The following is a 19,638-nucleotide window of genomic DNA, read 5'->3' as shown; positions in this document are numbered from 1 at the left end:
AAAAAAAAATTAAACGCATTAACTTTTTTGCGATATTTTCTCATTTTTTAAGACTCTAAATCAAAACCTCCTATTCTTTAAGAAAATCCAATTGATCGATCATCTCTTCTTTTCAAGAAATCAAAATTGGAGAACGATTGCAACAACAATCATCTTCGTTTGTAACAATGATCGTGAAACTCTTGGGAAAGAAGAAATTTCAATTGATCGATCCTCAATGGCCTCTTCGTTTGCAACAATGATCGTGAAACTCTTGGGAAAGAAGAAATCCCAATTGACGTCGCTAGATTTTATTGCAAGAAGAGATCCAAATCGATGTCGCCCAAAAATTGCAGCAAATCCAATTCTCACACATCAACGATTAAGATTAGAGGAAGAGGGTTCTGATCCAATGTAATTTCATATTTCAGACCTTCGTGAAAGAATTGAGGCCAAGAAGAATGTGGTTCGTTTCCCTTTTCCCTCTCTTAATCTATTTTCTCTCTTTTAATTTCTAATATTTTTTTTTTATCTAATTTAATTTCTGAAATTGAGAAAATTCATACATATACATCTTTGGGTCCATAATTTCCTTCTTCGATCTTCATATTCAATTTTCATACTCCGTAGTTTTGTTCAACTGGTACGTGGCTACTCTGCTTTCCTTCTTCTTCTTCTTCTTTTTTTAATTAACTGTTAATTACTTTGATTTGTTTTTGTATTTTAATTTATTGGTTATGATCTTATGTATTTGAATTTGAAGCAGTTTTTGTTTCCTCTGCTTGATATAATTGATTTCTTGATATTCGTATTGAATTGCGTCTTCCTTTAAAGTTGATATACGTATATATATATTTTTGAATTAGCTCAAGACCCTATCGTTACTCTTTGTGGCTACCTCTTTTGTTGGCCTTTTTTATACAAATGGCTTCATCACCACTCACAATCACAGGAATTCCCTGTTTGTAAGGCTCTTATTCAAGAGGAGAAGTTGGCCCCCCTATATGGCCGCGACAAAACTCAGTCTGACCCAAGATCGAAATCTTATTCGGGTATCGATATTCCTCATCGCCCCGCCGGCGAGAGACCTCCAACAACTCCTCCGTCAGATGCAAATCAGTTTACAAATAATGGGTTTGGATTTATGGGAGGGTTTGTCCCCATGGCAACTGCAAGAATGGGAAACTTCAGTTTGGCTACTGCCTTTGGTCAATTAATACCATCATTGTTTAACATGTACTTTCATGGTTTCCCTGATGCTACTGTTTATGGCACAACTTCTGGTTTTCCTTATGGATTCCATTCCTTTCATGGTGGTCATGCTCATCATGGCTTTCCTTTGCCAGCTAATCGGGGTTCGAATGCTGATAATGCCTTGAAGACCTTCTTATAGTGGTTGGAGTATTTGTGATCCTAGCACTGATTTTTTAGTGATGGTGAAGAAGGCCACATTCTGCTTTGTAGAGAACTCAAAAGTAGACTCAAAATCCATGGCAATCTGGTACTTACAATTCCCCAATTTTCTATATGTAAATACATTAGCTTTGTGGTTAATCTTCTATGCCTCCCAATCTTTTCCAATGTTGATTTTTTTTGTTGCCAATTGTGTTATGAGTATATGCAAGAAACCTAATGTTTTCCTAATATATGTTTTTCAAAATTTCACCCAGTGGAATTGCCTTTATGAATGTCAACTTCAAAGGTATACAAGTTTATGATTCCCCACTAATTTATGATTCCCCACTAATTTATGATTGCTCTCACCTTCCATGGATACAAGTTTAAACTTAAAACACCAAATTAAAAAGTTCATTTGAATCATTATATTTTTAATCTTTACATCTTACTCATCTTTATAAGTCTACATGAAATATTTTTCTTATATAGCATTTCTTTGCTTTTTTGTTCTATCAGAATGAAAAAAAAAACACACACACAAATCACAATATCTTTAATATTATTCATTTAAATATGATTTAACTTTTATTTATTGGATTGATATTTGATTAAAGTTTATTCAATAGGTTATTTATCAATCATCTACTAAATCCACGTAGTAGTAACGATTAGAAAGTTGTTGTTCGTTGCCAGCCACCATATCTAGAATTTCAGTGTCAATTGATATTGTTATGTGACTATGGGCCATTAGACAATGTTTTTCATGTATAAGTACAAAATTTTTTATGTGTTTAATATACTCTGCTTTTTATATCATAATATATCGGTCATTTAATATTTAGATGGGTAATTGGCTATTTCTTATATTTTTTTTTCTTTATTTGAATGCTATTATCCAATAGGATAATATTTTTCGTGAAGCACAAACAATCTAGTTGTATGCAGATCCAGATCGAAGGATGAGTACAAAGATATCACCATTCAAACTGCTGAATTGATGAAAAATTAGAATAAAGTTCTACGTTTACATATTAAGATTAACGTACTTTTTTTTATTAATAATAATTTACATATCATATGTTTATAAACACAGTACCCATGGTATACTTTTTTAAAATAAATTGCTCAAATAATTATATTACTTTATTTACCAGTTTTTTTTTTTAAAAAAAAAACCTTAAATAAAACTAACAATACGTGGCTCGCCCACGTAACATCTACCTAGTATATATATATGTAAAAACTATAAGTGTAATGCATTAATGCAACTAAAATTATATAAAAACATCATGAAAATAAAACTAATTACACAAAATATTTAAGTGTTACAAATTTAACACAAAAAAAAAAAATTAATAACAATATAATTAAATATTGAGCGACTACTCCTAAGGTTCACCACTGCAATTTGGTTTTGCAAGTTCTCTAATACAAGTGATTAAATTATGCTGTTATTTTATCTTTTAGCACCTTCATCCTCTCCATTTATCTAACCAAAATTACAATTAGAGAAAATAATATGAGCAAGAGAAAGAAGTAAAACAATTAGAAAATCAAACCATCAAAGGCTTGGAAAATTAAGGAACATCTAAAATTCCGAGCACCTTCATCAACTCAACTAATAAATTCTTATGATGATCAAATAAAAGCAATACTATTAGTTATCAATGGTATTCAGTACCATTGGATTAGTCAAGTGCCCTTTATATAACATAACAATCCTCCAATCTAATTTTTCAAAGTGGATCATTAGCATTGTAAAAATCAAGGATGTGGAGCAAAGAGTTTTGGCTACTCAAGCCACACTGCCTAGAATATCACTATGGTTGGTTGGTTTGTTGTGCATAATGTTGTTATATAATAGTTCATAGGAAGCTTTCAACAATTGTTATAGTGCCTACTCATTTTTACCATCTTTAAGATCAAATGTCAAAACCATAGGACTGAGTAAATTGGTAGTCAATATAGGAGATAGGAGACTTCATTCATCAAATCTAACCAAATTTTCAATTTCTGATTGTGTAGATTATTACCAATGACATCTTCAAAAGTGTAAAGTACAAGAAGCTTTACTCACAATTTCTCTAATGCAGTTAACAATGGCCAATATATGAAGTAAATACTTATAAATCCAAAAAGGGTATGTGTCAAACTCAGTCCTTACATATTTTAATATCCAAAAATGAAATTTGTAAAAATTTCTAATAAAATAAACTCTGTAAAAAGAGAGCATTGAAATCAAGTTTCAAATTAGGCTTTCAAAGCAAATGAGAATGATCAGCTAGAGCTAATACATTTGAAGCCATCATTCTGGCAAATCAAACCAATAGGGAAACATAATCCAAGTCATCATCCCATTCTCATACACAATTTTGCACATATTCTAAAATTTCAAACTTTAGTTCAGAAAAACATTAAAATCTCAGAGAAAAAAAACATTATTAAGAGAATGATCAGCTAGAGCTAATACATTTGAAGCCATCATGCTGGCAAATCAAACCAATAGGGAACAAAAATCCAAATCATCATCTCATTCTCAAATCTCAAATCTCAAAAACCAAAATTAAAAATCAAAGCTTTAAAGCAAAAATCATACGAAAAATATGAAATCGAAAGGAGAACGATCAGCTAGAGCTAATACATTTGAAGCCATCATTCTGGCGAATCAATCCAATAGGGAACAAAAATCCAAATCATCACCTCATTCTCAAAAATCAAAACTTTAAAGCAAATATCATAAGAAAAACGTGAAATCGAAAGGAGAACGATAAGCTACAGCAAACACACAAAGAAAATACATAAAAAACGAAAAATTTATAGAAGAAAAAAGATTATGTCGGCGTAATTGTAACTCTGGTTCGAAATTGAAAACCCTAGAAGAATAAGATTCGATTTTTAGGGGTTTGACAAGGTGGTGTATTTATACCCGATTTGAAGAATTGTCAAAATGTCAAGATTGCCCTCGGGCCTTTGCGGTTAGTTAATTTGGGCCTTTGGTTAATGGGCCTGGGCCCACTTATCAAAGTCCAGATCAAAGTCTCCATTTCCGCTGTCCTCGCCGCCAGCCACCACCTGGAGATTGTAACCACCACATCGGTTATTATTCAAAAGCTTCAAAGAAACCTTCTTTTCAGTTGAACACAAGAACAAATGGGTAACCCATTTTTGAAACGATTCCTCAATAATCTCTGTAAGCAAGTTCTTTCTATATGTTTTCTTTATTATCCACCAAATGGGCTAATTCTTACAAGAAAAAGATGTGATTTTTATTGGTGGTTTTGTAGATTGTATTGATAATTTGGTGAAGAAGCAAGAATCAGAAAGGCTTGTGTATGGGATTCTTTACCGTTGTTACTCAAACAATAAGGTTGAAGATGAAGTGAAGCAAAAAAGTGGTGGTGTTTCTCAAGTGTCTTTGAGGTCTAAGGTTGAGAAAGAGTCTAGAGTTGGTACTTATGTTTCTGATGATGATGACTTACTTGGTGATAATAAGTGGAAGGTTGAGCTTGCTTGGATCACTAAAGCTCTTGAACCAGCTCTTCAGTTGTGTAGATGGGCTCTCCCAACAACAGGTTTGTTTATGTCTAGCTTATGATTCACTTACTTCTTTTACTTTCAAGGTTGATAATTAAGAAATCAATGTGTGTTTGTGATGCAAATTTGAATGATTCAATGTATAGTCTTTTTCTGAAGGGGAGATGATTGCGAAATCTTTTCTTGGACAAGAATGTATTTACTTACTCATTTGAATATATGTTAGAATGGATAAAGATAAGATAATGAAGAATGCTTTGCTTTTTTGTACTTTGTTTCTTCTATAATTGTGTTGATCAGGTTTCTTTATGTCTAGCTTTTGATTCATTTACTATGTTCTTTTACATTCAAGGTTGAGAATAAAGAAATCAATGTTTGTTTGTAATGCAAATTTGAATGATTCAATGTAGTCTTTTTCATGGGGATGATGATAGTGAAATCTTTTCTTGGACTTGATTGTGTTCTCTTTCTCGTTTATTGGATAATGAATAAAGTTTTGATTCTTCTAAGTTATGATTCATTTACTTTGTTCTTGTACTTTCAAGGTTGAGAATTAAGAAATTAATGTCTGTTGTTGTGTGTGTGTGTGTGTGTGATGCAAATTGAATAATTCAATGTAGTCTTTTTCTTAGTTAGAAGATGATGGTGATATCTTTTCTTGGACAAGAATTCGTTTACTTACTCATTTGTAATGAAGAAAGAATCACGGTGGAGAAAAGTTTGAATATGAATTAGATTAGATAAAGATAAGATTAGGAATAAAGTTTTTGTTTTTCTGTATTTTGTTTCTTCTATAATTGTGTTGACCAGGTTTGTTTATGTCTAGTTTTATTGTTCATTTACTTTGTTCTTTCACTTTCAAAGATTTAGAATTAAGAAATCAATGTGTGTGTTTGTGATGCAAATTTGAATGATTCAATGTATAGTCTTTTTCTATGGGGAAGATGATTGTGAAGTCTTTTCTTGGACAAGAATATGTTTACTTACTCATCATGATGAATAAAAGTTTGAATGGATAAAGATGAGATAATGAATAAAGTTTTGCTATTCTATATGTTGTTTCTTCTATTGCTGTGTTGATCAGGTTTGGTTATGTCTTACTTATGATTCATTTACTCTGTTTTTTATCAATGTAGAAGAGAACTAAGAAATCAATGTCTGTGTGTGTGTAATGCAGATTTGAATGACTCAGTGTAGTATTTTTCTTATTTAGAAAAGAGAAGATCATAGGTGAAATCTTTTCTTGGGCAAGAATGTGTTTACTTACTCATTTTTTATGGAGTAAGAATCATGATGGAATAAAATAGTGAATAAAGTTTTGTTTTTTCTGTATTAACGGAAGTCTGAAATTTCTTCTCAATTGTGTACATAAAAAAGTAAATGCATACGGTCATGACAGATTTAAACAAGGACTCAATGTTAGATTGTATTGTTTGTGTTTCTTCATCATAAATGCATGGTTATGCTGAAGAGTCAATTTATTATCAAAGTTGCAGGAAATGATGTTGGAAATCGATCCCCACCTAGTGCTCGATCGGTTTCGGAGATCATTTCAAGCATTCAACGGAGTAAGATTGGTATTCAGGATTGGACTTTGAGCGATCTTACTGTTGGCTTGTATCTTTTATACCTTCGTCAAGCATCAATAAATCCCATTAAAGATGTTAAAGGCATTCAGATATCTTCAGATTCCACTGTATTTACTACACCTTTTCATTATTATTGAGTCTTAATCTTCAAGATCTGTGTGATCCTTATCAGGTTTCAGCTTTGGTGTTTTGTTTTAGGTCCATGACCTTATTTACCACACCGAATTAGCAAAAGGTGCTTATAAGGATAACGCTACCAGTCTCGCAAGGCATAGCATGCTTCGGGAAAGCAATGTGTTGAAATTTGTTAAGAATTCTAGTGTTATGAGGCCCGGGTATTATATAGGGGTGGACACTCGTAAGAAACTTGTGATTCTTGGAATTCGCGGAACTCATACAGTCTACGACCTTATCACCGATATCGTCTCTTCAAGTGATAGTGAAGTTACATTTGAAGGCTATTCAACTCACTTTGGCACAGCCGAAGCTGCTCGTTGGTTTCTCAATCACGAGATGGAAACCATAAAACAGTGCTTGGCGAAATATGAGGTGATGAATATTTCAATTTCTTTCTTTTTCGGTTTTATGTTAAAGCATTGGTTATTAGTTTTTAAGTTGTTTTTGTAGTGAACCTGACTCACTAACAGGGATTTAGGTTAAGGCTAGTGGGGCATTCACTTGGTGGTGCTATAGCTTCTTTACTAGCAATAATGATTCGAAAGAAGTCGCTTAAGGATCTGGGTTTTAGCCCCGACAATGTTACCGCTATTGGTTATGCAACACCACCATGTGTCTCGAAAGAACTTGCTGAAAACTGCTCTGATTTCGTTTCAACTGTGGTAATGCAGGTGAGAAATTGCATTTTAACATCGGTCATTTTGTATTTCTGTTCTTATTTCTCTCTCGTGTTTTACTCCCCTGCAGGATGATATAATCCCGAGGTTAAGCATAGCTTCTCTTACTCGGTTGAGGAACGAGATTCTTGATACTGATTGGTAAGTAAACTTCTCCTAGACATTTGGAAAGAGCTATGAGATTGTAATGATTAAGAAATTTTATAATTTGTTTCTTCTTTAATTTTTTCGGTATTCAAAGGACGAGTGTAGTTGAGAAGGAAGATTGGAGAAGCCTCATAGATTTGGTTGCAAATGCCAAGCAAGTGGTGTCATCAGTGCAAGATGTAGCTCGAAAACTTGCTGACTATGCAAAGTTTAGCGGGAATGAAAACTCGTCTGGTGAGAGAGCCCGCCATTACTCGTGTTTCTATTGAACTCAAGTGTTATCTTTGCCAATTTTTGCTGTCTTCTCTTACAGATGTTAACGTCAAGAAAGAAACGCCTAAGTCTCCAAGAGCAACTTCAACCCCCGAAACAGAACATAAAAGACGCTCTACCAGTCCATGTCCGGAGGAATTGTTTGTACCGGGTTCTGTTTACTACCTAAAGAGGAACTTGGACTCTCAATCTAGAAATGGTGGAGAGTTTTTCACACTTTGGAAGAGAAACCCGGGAGAACATTTTCAGCGAATTGTGCTGTCGAGCAACTTAATATCCGACCACAAATGCGATAGCCATTACTATGCATTAAGAGATGTGCTCAAAGGTTTACCTGGGCATGATGATTATAAAGGTATTTTCAGATGAATAAAAGGGTATATAAGCTTTGATTTCTACTTGTTTGTTTGTATGTAATTGAATTTTTTTTGTAACCAAATAAAGAAAAAGCTAAAGATTATAATATAGAGAAAATGTACAAACCGAAAAGTTGTGTTTTTGCCATTGTAATGTACAATTAATCATTTTTTTTTTGGTCATCAGTTCCATTGATTGGTGGTGTAGTTCACAGTAATTATACTATATTTGAACACTAATTATGTTGTATTTTTTTGTTAAGTTTGTATTAAAAATCTTATATTCATAAGTTCTTCTCTATTAAGTTACAGTTCGCAACAGAAAATCTCTATCAAGGAAGACATAGTAACTGAAAAGCTTGTGAAAACAGAGAAAATCTCTACTGATGTGAACTTTTATTCACTATACAATACGATCAAATATGACGTAAGAAATAGAAAGTGTAGTCTGGTATGGATGTTTCGTAAAAGTTTCAGCATAATTATGCATTGACAGAGGAAATTTGTAGAGCTTTGATAATTTCATACACAAATCATTCACCAAAGGTAAGTTTATTTGGACGAGCATAAGGATGTAAATGGGGCGGGACAGAGGTGGGGCGAGATTGCTCCCCCACACTATATTCTCTTCTTAAATTTACCTCATATTCACCCCAATACCCGTTTAAATTAAAGCGGGGACGGGGCGAAGTTTACCCGATGGTAGAAGGATTCCCATCGAGTACCCATTATATATTTTTGAAAAAAAAAATTGATATCTCAAATAGAATTATAAAAAAAAAATTAAACACTCATTAAAAAGATAAACATAAGTGGAATAATGTGTATAATAAATAGAAGGGCTATTGGCGGCTAAACTACCTGAACGTTAAATTTTTTAACACTTAACCACAAAAATCGATTTTTTGGAGCTAAACTACATAAACTCCCATTTTGTTTTGCTTTGTATCCCTCCGTCTAAAAATCACAGCTAAGTGCCACAGTGGACTACCCACGTGTACAATTTTTAGTCGCCCACGTAACATTAATTTTAAAAAATAATTATAAATATTTAAAAAATTAAAGATCAGAAAAAAAAAATAATTTAAAAAATATTTTTTTTTTGGGATATTGGCGGCTAAGCCACCCAAACTTTAAATTTTTTAACACTTAACCACAAAAATCAAAAATAACTTTAAAAATATATTTTTTTACTATTTTTTTCTTCTTTATTTTTTAAACTTAAGTTTTCTAAAACCCTAATCTCTCGGCCCTCCCTTCCAGGCCCTCTCTCTCTCTCTCTCTCTCTCTCTCTCTCTCTCTCTCTCTCTCTCTCTCTCTCTCTCTCTCTCTCTCTCTCTCTCTCTCTCTCTCTCTCTCTCTCTCTCTCTCTCTCTCTCTCTCTCTCTCTCTCATCTCACCACCCAAGACCTTGCCGGAGCCGAAGCACCCAGGCCCTCTCTGGAGCCATTTTCCCTCTCTCGATCTTCTCCTTCCCATACCCTCTCTTTCTCTTTCTCGTCTCTTCTCTCTCTCTCTTCGTGGTGGTCGTTGGAGGGGGGTCAGACTCAATGAAAAAAAATAGAGGGGGATCGGAGAAAGATCAAAGGAGAGAGAAAGGATGGAAGATTGGGGTTAGGATTTTTTGGATCGTGGGGTTCAGTTCTGTGGCCCGTCTAACATGGGGTGGTCAGAGAAGGCCGACGTTGTGCACCGTGAGAGAGAGTGTGTGAGAGGGGAGTCGGAGAACATTGGGTCGCGGGGTAGGCTATTGGGTGCTAAGGTTTTTTCAATTAAGAAGAAAAAAAGAAAATAAAAAGAAAAAGAGTTAAAAATGGAATGGGAGTTTAGGTCGCGGGGTAGGCTATAGGTAGTTTTGCCTCCCAAAATATCGATTTTTGTAGTTAAGTGTTAAATAATTTAAAGTTCGAGTGGTTTAGCCGCCAATATCTCAAAATGAAAATATTTTTAAAATATTTTTTTTCTGATTTTTTAATTTTTTAAACATTTATAATTATTTTTTAAAATTAATATTACGTGGGCCACTAAAAATACGTGGGTAGTACACTGTGACACTTAACTGTGATTTTTGAACGAAGGGGTATAGAACAAAATAGAATGAGAGTTTAGGTAATTTTGCCCCTAAAAATTGATTTTTGTAGCTAAGTGTTAAAAAATTTAAAGTTCAGGTAATTTAACTACCAATATCACTAAAATATTTTATAATATTTATTAAAATATTTTATAAAATATATAATATTTTATTTGAATTTTACATTATTATATAAAAAAATATATAATATTATAGTGAAAAAGGATATGTAGATTATATTTACAAAACATAAAATTAATAATTATACTTACATTATTACAAAAATGGAACAAATGGTGGATATATTTTGTATATTTATGGCAAAACAACATAAAGAAATAAAATGCAATATACTTGAAAAAAAATAATAGAGAAAAACTTCAAAAAAAAAAAATAATCAAAATGCACCATAATTCATGATTCTTTTTTAGCATTACAATATAGATGGAAAAATCATAGTAATTACAAAATAGTCACATTTTTAGGTGTTATGTAGAAGAATATTAATATTCCCACATAATTACAACCGATATAAAATAAAATATTTAATTTTTTCACCAAAGTACTTTCTCCCCACATAAAAGATTTATATGTATTATTGGCAGAGGCGAAGGCAGAACGGCATGAACCGGGCGAAATTGATTCCATTCTTCTGCAGCAACATTGGCCAAAATAAAAAGATTTGAAAATCATCAACTTCACCTTGAGCAACTTCAATTTCTTAATTTTCTTCAATGTCTTCACCTTCACTACCTTGAATTTCTTGGACAATGTTATTTTTACCTTCACTATCTTGAATTTCTTGGATAATGTTATTTTCACCTTCACCACCTTAAATTTCTTAGACAATATTATTTTCACCTTCAGCACCTTATATTTCTTGGATAATGTTATCTTCAATGTTAAATTGAAGTGTATCTCCTACTTTCATACGACCACGTACAGACTGCCAAATTCTTCTTGGAATGTGTGCATGCAGATCTCTTTTTCTTCCTTAAATAGAAAATGTGACTAGGACTATCGCATTGCGTACTCTTATAAACCCATTGAAACTCATATTAATTAAGTTTGTGTATGAATTCTACAACTTTTTAGGGATGTGCGCTGCAGCAGTCGCATGATTTGAATCAGTAGCAACTTCACTTTCTTGATTGAGTTCTTCGTGAATATCCTCATTTCCTCTTTCTTGATTGGGTTCTTCGTGAATATCCTCAATTCCTTGTAGATCTTGAGGCGGAGGCTGAACGGCGACCTCAACTGGCGGAGGCGGAGGCGGAGGCAGATGAAGTTTTTCCCATTCTTGAGCTGCAGCAGTTGCCAGCATCAAAAGAGGATTTGAATAAGTAGCAATTTCAACCTATTCTTCCCTTTCTTGATTGGGTTCTTCATCAATATCCTCAATTCTTTGGCAATCTGTATGTGGTCGTATAGAAGTGGGAAATACACTTCAGTTTAACATTAAAGATAACATTATTCAAGAAATTCAAGGTGGTGAAGGTGAAAAGAACATTGTCCAAGAAATTTAAGGTGATGAAGGTAAAAATAACATTGTCCAAAAAATTTAAAGTTGTGAATGTGAAAATTAAATTGTCTAAGAAATTCAAGGTAGTGATGGTGAAAGTATTGAAGAAAATTAAGAAAGTCAAGCTGCTCAAGGTGAAGTTGATGATTAGTATTCAAATCTTTTTATGTTTATATAAAAATTTAGTAAACATCTCACATTTTTCACATTAGTCACAATATATTCGTACTACTAAGACATTGATTAGTGATTAAAAATATACTTTTATTTATTTTAAATGATAAAATAAGTTGAATTTTAACTGATAAAAATGTGTGGAATTCATACACAAACTTAATTAATAGGAGTTTCAATGAATTTAAGGTAAGAAAATTAGGTAGTTTTTATGTGTTGAATTGCATAATTTAAATTATTTGTGTATTGAAATATTATTTGTGATTTATTATTATGAATGTGTATATGTTACAATGGTAGCTAGGGTTGTATATGCCAGATTATATATGTAATGACTATGATATGTCAATGTTATGGTAATGATATTATTATTTTATAGTATCGATATAATTATATTGTGAGTGTGATATTGGAGTTATGATCGATCTCTGTATGTGTATGGTGTGAACAATTAGTAATAAGTCATTTAAACGGCAACAAATTACAAAAACGACCAAAAATTAAGAAAGAGCATGAAATCCCCAAAACGACAACAAATCAAAACAACATAAATATTAAGAAACGACAAATATATTTTTGGGTTTATAAAAATATGAAAGAATCAACTTAATTCTCCAAAAGTCACTTGCTTGCTTTGTGTCTCATACAAATACAATTAAAGCAAATTCAACAAAGATTTGAACACTTGCTCAAAATAATTTTGACCATATTTGGTGTTTTACTTTCTCATTGTTATATATAGATCAAATAATTAATAATTTAATACTTAATTAATTGTTATACCCTCAAAAAATTAACAATACATCTCTATTTAAAAAAAATGAAAAAATTTGTTTACTATAATTGGTTGGTAATTGTTGAAATGATAATTTTGTATTGTTATAGTGTAATTTAATAAATTATTATAAAAAACTTATATTGGTAATTAAACACTATTAAATATGATTAGTTAATGTATAAATTATTAAATTAAAATATATAAAATTATATGAAATCATAATAATAACAATATAACAAGAACAGTATACTTTAAAAAATTTCTTAATAACGATCAAATCAATACTCATATTTTGGGCAAGACTTTGAAAATTTGCCTCCCATTCAAACTACATTACAAACTTTTATATAGCTGCAACCAAATTATATATATAAGCAAATATTGTTTGAAAATTAATTAATTTTACTAATATATATAACTATAAGACAAAAAAAAATCTATAAAAAAATGTAAAAAATATTTGTATGTTTTCCTTTGAAAACGAAATCTTTCCTCTTATGATAATTACTCAATCATCACGCAAAGCCCCATTTTTTTTTTCTTTCTTTCTATTATTATTATTATTAGTAGGTGTTCTTACATGAGATGGGTCATTTTCAGCACTAACATAATTTTATTAGATGATTAATTAATTAATTAAGGGCTCGTTTGGAACGCCGTATTAGGTCGTATTGTATTGTATTGTATTATATTGAATTGTATTTTATGCAATATTTTTATGTAAAACTATATGTGGTATTAACTTTTATGGACACCTAAATATATAATATTTTAGTATAAATTAAAGTTTAATATAGTATTATATAAAAATATGATATATAATCCAATTCAATATAATACAATACAATACAATACGACCTAATACGGCGTTCCAAACGAGCCCTAAATGTTTCTATATGGAACATATATAATAGCTAAGCAATAAAAAAATTATGTATTTATCCCTTATCTAAAAAATTGCATTAACATAATGTTAAAAAATATCATATATATACAAACATTTTCATAGTGAATTATAAATTTATATATATTGGCCCCATATGATGATACTTGGGTTTCTTGAACCTTGACTGGTCATATGGACATATGTGTTGAATTTATTCTTCTTAATTTTGATAGATATCTTAATGTTTTCATTAATATTGTTTCAATATTAATTATATATTTAAGATAATTAAAAATATTAATTTCTTTTGATGAACAAATAAAATATTAATATGAATAAGAAGGTTGAAAATGATAGACATGTGTGGTTAATTGTATATGTGAGGTTTTATAATAAAATAGACTAATTAATTAAGCTAGTAAGCTTCCATATCGATATGTGTTGTTTTCATGACTAATTAATTAATATTTAAATATATATTAATTTTTACATAAATAGAAAACATTTTTTTGGCTTACAATGAACTGATCATCAATTATTCAATTATGGTCAATTATTAGTAAGTGTAAACCCTAATTCACCTATAGAAAATTCATCTTTGCTTCCATTTATTACGCTTTGGAACATATATAGCTAGGGACTATAGATATATATATAGCTAGGTATTTAATAGTCTATACATTTATATAATATATATAGTTTTGGTTTGATAATTTTTTGTAAAATGACATTCCAAATTTCGTCATAATTAATTCACATATATACTACCCAAAAATATTTTTTTGCTCTACGAAGCAGATGTACATATAGAAAAATAATTTTTAATTTGTAACTAGTAATCTTTTGTGTTAGTTCTTAACAAATATATATATATAAATATCACTTACAAAATTAGTGCAAAATATACTTTTGTTGTAATGTCACAAACATATAATATAAAATGAAACAATAGATTAATGGAAAACTCAAAAATCTCTACATGAACTTTGTCTAACTAATTAACCAAATTAACGAAAATAGTCATAGTATGGATACTATTCAACAATAGTATCTATATATATATATATATATATATATATGAGTACTTTTTGGCTTTTTTTTACAAAGGAATATAATGTTATGGGACACTATTGTATTTAATATTAGCTTTTATGTATTTTTTTTTCTATTAGATAAGAAAAAAACTAAGAACATATAAATGAAGAGTATGCTAATTAAGTTAATGCAAGCATAGGTCATAATATACAAAATTATTACAACTATATATAAGGTACATTTTGAAAAATTTAGACGAAATTTGTAATATAATTGACCTAGCAAAGTAGAAAATCAATACATAAAAATTGAGGAGTGTGATTAGAACTCTAAACTATGTAATTACTCTAAACTATGCAAAATTATGTAATTACCTTCCATAATTACATGATCTAAACTTGCATGTTTTCAAATATGCTAGCTTAATTAGAACAAAAATGAAAATATTCCATTCATTGCAATTGGATATATAATAATAATAATTGTGACAAGCATATATACCATAATTAATAATCTTCTAATAAGTTTGTTTTATATATATACTTCCAGAAGGGACAACTTATTATTATTGTAACACATATGAACCCTATTTCATCGTTTTGCAACTTGTGTTACTCCTCTCTCTCTCTCTCTATATATATATATACTGTAATTATTAGATGTGAAGTAGCATTTTTGAGTTGGTATACACTATAATATTATATATAGTGTAGTGAATAGTGATGTGGGAAGTTGGCTCCTTCACTGCATGGGACCCACACGTGGGAAAAACCCTAGCTAGTGCCACACGTGCTACAAACAACTGTCTGTATGTGTCTCTTCTTTAACAAAAATTATTTATACCTTTTCTTTCTCTTTCAATTTATATAATATTGATAAAAAAGAAATAACAAAGTGTAATTAATAATAACTTATTATTAATTATGAGAATGATCATATCCATTGATCATAAATAACTATATATAGTTTCCACTTGACCTTTCAAAGTTCGAATGTTAAGTAGTATATTATATATATATATATATATATATGTAAAGAGAAAAAAAAAAAAGGCATGAAGTTTCTTTCTGGGACAGCAAATTGAATCTTTAGTATGATGTTTACTGTCTACTATAATTAAGATGACATGTTTAGTCTTGACACCCTTTTTTTGCACTTAAAAGTAAATAATTACATATATATTAATTCATTTTTAAAACTATTAATTATGTGGCAGCCTGTATATATATATATCTATATATATTTTTTGGAAATTGTTATTAATAAATTAATTTTGTTTGTTTATTCTATCTCTTTTATTACACCACTTTTAAAGAGCCCATTTTGAAGAAAATTATATATTGAAATGGTGCATATTTATATATATACATGTATATATATATTTGATAATTATTTGAAAAGAAAAATAAAAAGATACAAGAAAATAAGAGAAGATTATAAGGGTTTTATTCAACTGCAAGATCAAAAGTGTAGAAATACAAATAATAAAAAAGCCTTATATAGTTAAACAACTAATTAACATAAGACACTAAAATAAAGAAAAAAACTAAAATAACCCTAAATAATTATTTAACAATATTATTTTCCTTTCTTCTTGCAGGACAAGATCTCATATGTGTTTAACTATAATAACTTATAAATTAGAATTAAATAAATTATCATGAAAAGGTAGAAGAAGAAGCTTATAATTAATAAGGTTAATTTGCAGTGCAGAGAGTTCAAAATTAATTAATTAGTATATAGAAGAATAATAAACAATTAATTAAAGACATTAAAGAACAAAATCAAAAGAACAATTTACCTTTTGTTAATAACCTATATTGGAAATGGAATATATGATACCGAAATTCTTAAAACACAATAATAAATTAAACAATATTATCCTGCAATATATTTCTCTCTGCTTAATTAATTAATATATAATTTATATATGTATATAAATAAACTTATATATATATATATAGAACATGCTTGCCACAAACTTTAGTGATTATTAATTAAGGTAATTGAGTGTGGGACATTCATGTATTAGCTAAAGATATACATGAATATACATATATAATTATAAGGACAATAAATTCAATTAATCCTAAAAATATTTTTGGTTCATATATAAAGATATATATCAGAGAATAACAAAGTACTTAACTAATTAATTAATTATCCTAAATTAATTACATATTTGTAATAACTATAACTAATTAAATTTTTAAATAATGCATTAATAATGGACAACATGTGATTATATATCAAGAGAAATTGAACACACACATATATTATAGATATAAATAATTATAATTTCCCCATTTCTCCTATGTACATAAAAAATATTAAGGAAAAAAAAGTGATTGGTTTGAGAAGATCCTTTTAACAAGTGATGATATAATTATTGGTGTAATATCTTTTTAATTAATAAAGATTAGTTGAACTTGAACATCCTAATTAATTAATTAGTTGTTAATTATTGTTTGAATTAAGCTTTAATAATTAATTAGTACTTAAACATACCAGATTGTCTCCTAATAATTCTCTTAATTAATTAGTAGCCAGGTTGAGATATATATGATCTTATATATATATATATATTCTTTTATTAATTAATTTAAATTATTAATTAGTCATTAGTGGCCAACAAGTACACTTGTCAGAGGCTTTTCCCAAGAATGTCGTTTAGGCATGCGCAAAACCAAAATCTTCCTTTCAATATTTCATAATTAATATATTAATTAATTAATTTTAACTAAATCACTTCACTACTGCTATTTTATTAATTTCAGAAATGTATATTTCCAATGGTAACTATATACATTTGTCTCTATCTGATGAATCTTATTATAGCTAGTCTGAAATTAATTGTGTATTCTAAATTTCAGAGGCAGTATTATGATGTAATTAATTAACTTAATGAAACTGATCAACCAATTAATTTATATATAAGACTAATTAATATGAGTACTTTACTAATTAATAATAAAATTATTTTATATATAGCTTAATTTTATATTTTTCACATGCAACTATAATATATTGATCACCGTATATTTAATTATAGAAATTTTTTGTACTTAAAAGAGTCGTGATTGGATAGATTTTTTGTTTGTTTTGATATTTATGAGAATTTTTTAATTAATTTTTTTAACAATTGTATATGTTATAGTTATTTAAGATTATTAGGAAAATTTTAAAAAATTCTAAATAATTTACCATGCTAAAAATAAGACCTAAATAATTATTTACCTCACGTGACACATATAAAAAAAATAATCACACCTATAATAAAATATATATAAATTTTATTTTTGATATTATAAATTACTTAAAAAAAAATTTAAAAATATATATACCAATAATTTTAAATAATTATAACGTAGTTATATATAAAAAAAAAAATTAAAAAACTATTAATATGTCGAAACAGATATGTGATCTTGAAACACAGTGCACCATAATTATATATGTTATTATTTATTTATATATATATTTATGTATATATATACCCCACTCAATCTATAAGGCACACTGATGATATATAGTGTCCTATAAATAATATGAAAATGAGTTACATTATTAGATAAATTATCTTTTTGCTTTTACTCTAGCTAGCTAGCTAGCTAGGGTTATTATTAATTATAATTTCAATAATGATGGAGTGTGACATGCATGCAAACTATTTGACAATTTGACTAATTCTTATTTGTTTGATTTTTAAAGGGTCCCAATATTTAGATATATAAATTATAGCATAAAAAAATTGAGCAAGTGTTGGCTAATATAATATGTACATATTTTCATGTGAAAATTAAAAAAGGTGATAAATGTATTAATAATTCCAGATAGTAAACACTGATAGAAAATTTCCTTTTAGGTTATTAGTTCTTTCTTATTCACTTTATTGATTATCAAAGTAATATTATATTAGTTAATTTTAGAGTTATACAAAAGCCAAACTAATGAACAGTACACTAGGCAATATGCAATATATTATATATAAAGTTAATTATAAAATGGGCCAACATTAAAGTCATTTTACGCGGAAAAGAACTATGTTTGATTATTAGTTCTTAATTAATTATATAAGATTAATTAATTTCTCATCAATTATAATGCTATCCCACTTTTTCCCAGCTGTTAATTATACCTTATATTACATTTTATTTTACAAAAAAAAAAAAATAATAAAAAGTAGGTTAGGATATCATTTTTGTTCTCACCGTTCATGGATGCATTTTTTCATTTAATTTCAGTATATGAAAAATTATAATTATAGTAGATATTTTATTTAATTTTTTAAAATTTTTAAATAATTTACAATGAAAAATTAGAACTCGAACAGTCAATTATACGTGTAGCTATATTTTTATTATGTACGTATTTGATTACTATTTTGAAATTTATTTTCAAACCCTAAATTATTCAAAACATATATACATATTAAAAAAAACACAATTAAAATTGTATTCAGTGTTACTTTGTAGATGTCATTATTTTATTTTATTTGATCATCAGTAAAACTGAAACGGTGAAACTTTAAATACTGATCAATAATATTAATTAATATTATTGGATTTTGCAAATTCCCATGCTTAAATATATATTGTATAATGAGAATAAGCATCTAAAGATGATGACCAATAAAATTAATATACAAAGATATTTGTACTCATTCTCTCAGATTAGATTCCAGCTTAATCAACCACTTATATATAGTTGCACCCATCACTGTATATATGTCATATATATAAATATAAATATAAATATAAATTAGAAGAAATAATTATATGTATAGATATAATTAGTAATAATAATGTATATATGAATAGCAAACAAATAAAAATGGGTTTGGTTTATGTTTTTTCCTTTTTTTGTCGTTGGAGGAATCTCATTTAGAGAGTTCTAAAATTTAATTCTAATTAATTAATATTAAAATATGAATTAAATAATAAATTATGTAACCCATTAAGGGAACCTAATGCAATTAATTATTCATTAATATACAAATCACCACCACCCCCTCTCTAATCTCTCTCTCTATAAATATATAT

General features: G+C 28.7%; 1 protein-coding gene, 3 non-coding genes and 1 pseudogene across 6 annotated transcripts; 2 read left to right on the top strand and 3 right to left on the bottom strand.

The window, feature by feature from the left end:
* The first annotated feature begins 217 nt into the window (after window positions 1-217).
* LOC115716418 (uncharacterized) lies at window positions 218-1,667 on the top strand (annotated as a pseudogene).
* Window positions 1,668-3,385: 1,718 nt separating this feature from the next.
* Window positions 3,386-8,316, top strand: LOC115715249 (uncharacterized). 3 transcript variants are annotated; one of them, XM_030644091.2, is made up of 8 exons: window positions 3,386-4,567; window positions 4,662-4,949; window positions 6,402-6,607; window positions 6,699-7,049; window positions 7,148-7,339; window positions 7,425-7,495; window positions 7,596-7,735; window positions 7,815-8,316. In XM_030644091.2, the coding sequence occupies exons 1-8, from the start codon at window positions 4,528-4,530 to the stop codon at window positions 8,141-8,143; spliced, it is 1,617 nt and encodes a 538-aa protein (XP_030499951.2). In that variant the 5' UTR covers window positions 3,386-4,527; the 3' UTR covers window positions 8,144-8,316. The 3 variants fall into 3 exon arrangements, with proteins under 3 accessions (XP_030499951.2, XP_030499950.2, XP_030499949.2); XM_030644090.2 differs by having other exon boundaries at window positions 3,388-4,567; window positions 6,408-6,607; window positions 7,148-7,348; XM_030644089.2 differs by having other exon boundaries at window positions 3,392-4,567; window positions 7,148-7,348.
* LOC115715464 (small nucleolar RNA Z102/R77) lies at window positions 3,649-3,737 on the bottom strand. Its single transcript, XR_004011333.1, has one exon. It is a non-coding gene; the product is annotated as a small nucleolar RNA Z102/R77 (small nucleolar RNA).
* LOC115715463 (small nucleolar RNA Z102/R77) lies at window positions 3,825-3,913 on the bottom strand. Its single transcript, XR_004011332.1, has one exon. It is a non-coding gene; the product is annotated as a small nucleolar RNA Z102/R77 (small nucleolar RNA).
* Window positions 3,996-4,084, bottom strand: LOC115715465 (small nucleolar RNA Z102/R77). Its single transcript, XR_004011334.1, has one exon. It is a non-coding gene; the product is annotated as a small nucleolar RNA Z102/R77 (small nucleolar RNA).
* Window positions 8,317-19,638: the final 11,322 nt, after the last annotated feature.

Source organism: Cannabis sativa, chromosome 4 (assembly GCF_029168945.1).
Source record: "Cannabis sativa cultivar Pink pepper isolate KNU-18-1 chromosome 4, ASM2916894v1, whole genome shotgun sequence".
NCBI classification, from domain to species: Eukaryota; Viridiplantae; Streptophyta; class Magnoliopsida; order Rosales; family Cannabaceae; genus Cannabis; species Cannabis sativa.
Note: the sequence above shows the minus strand (reverse complement) of the source record. Positions and strands in the feature narration are given on the sequence as shown.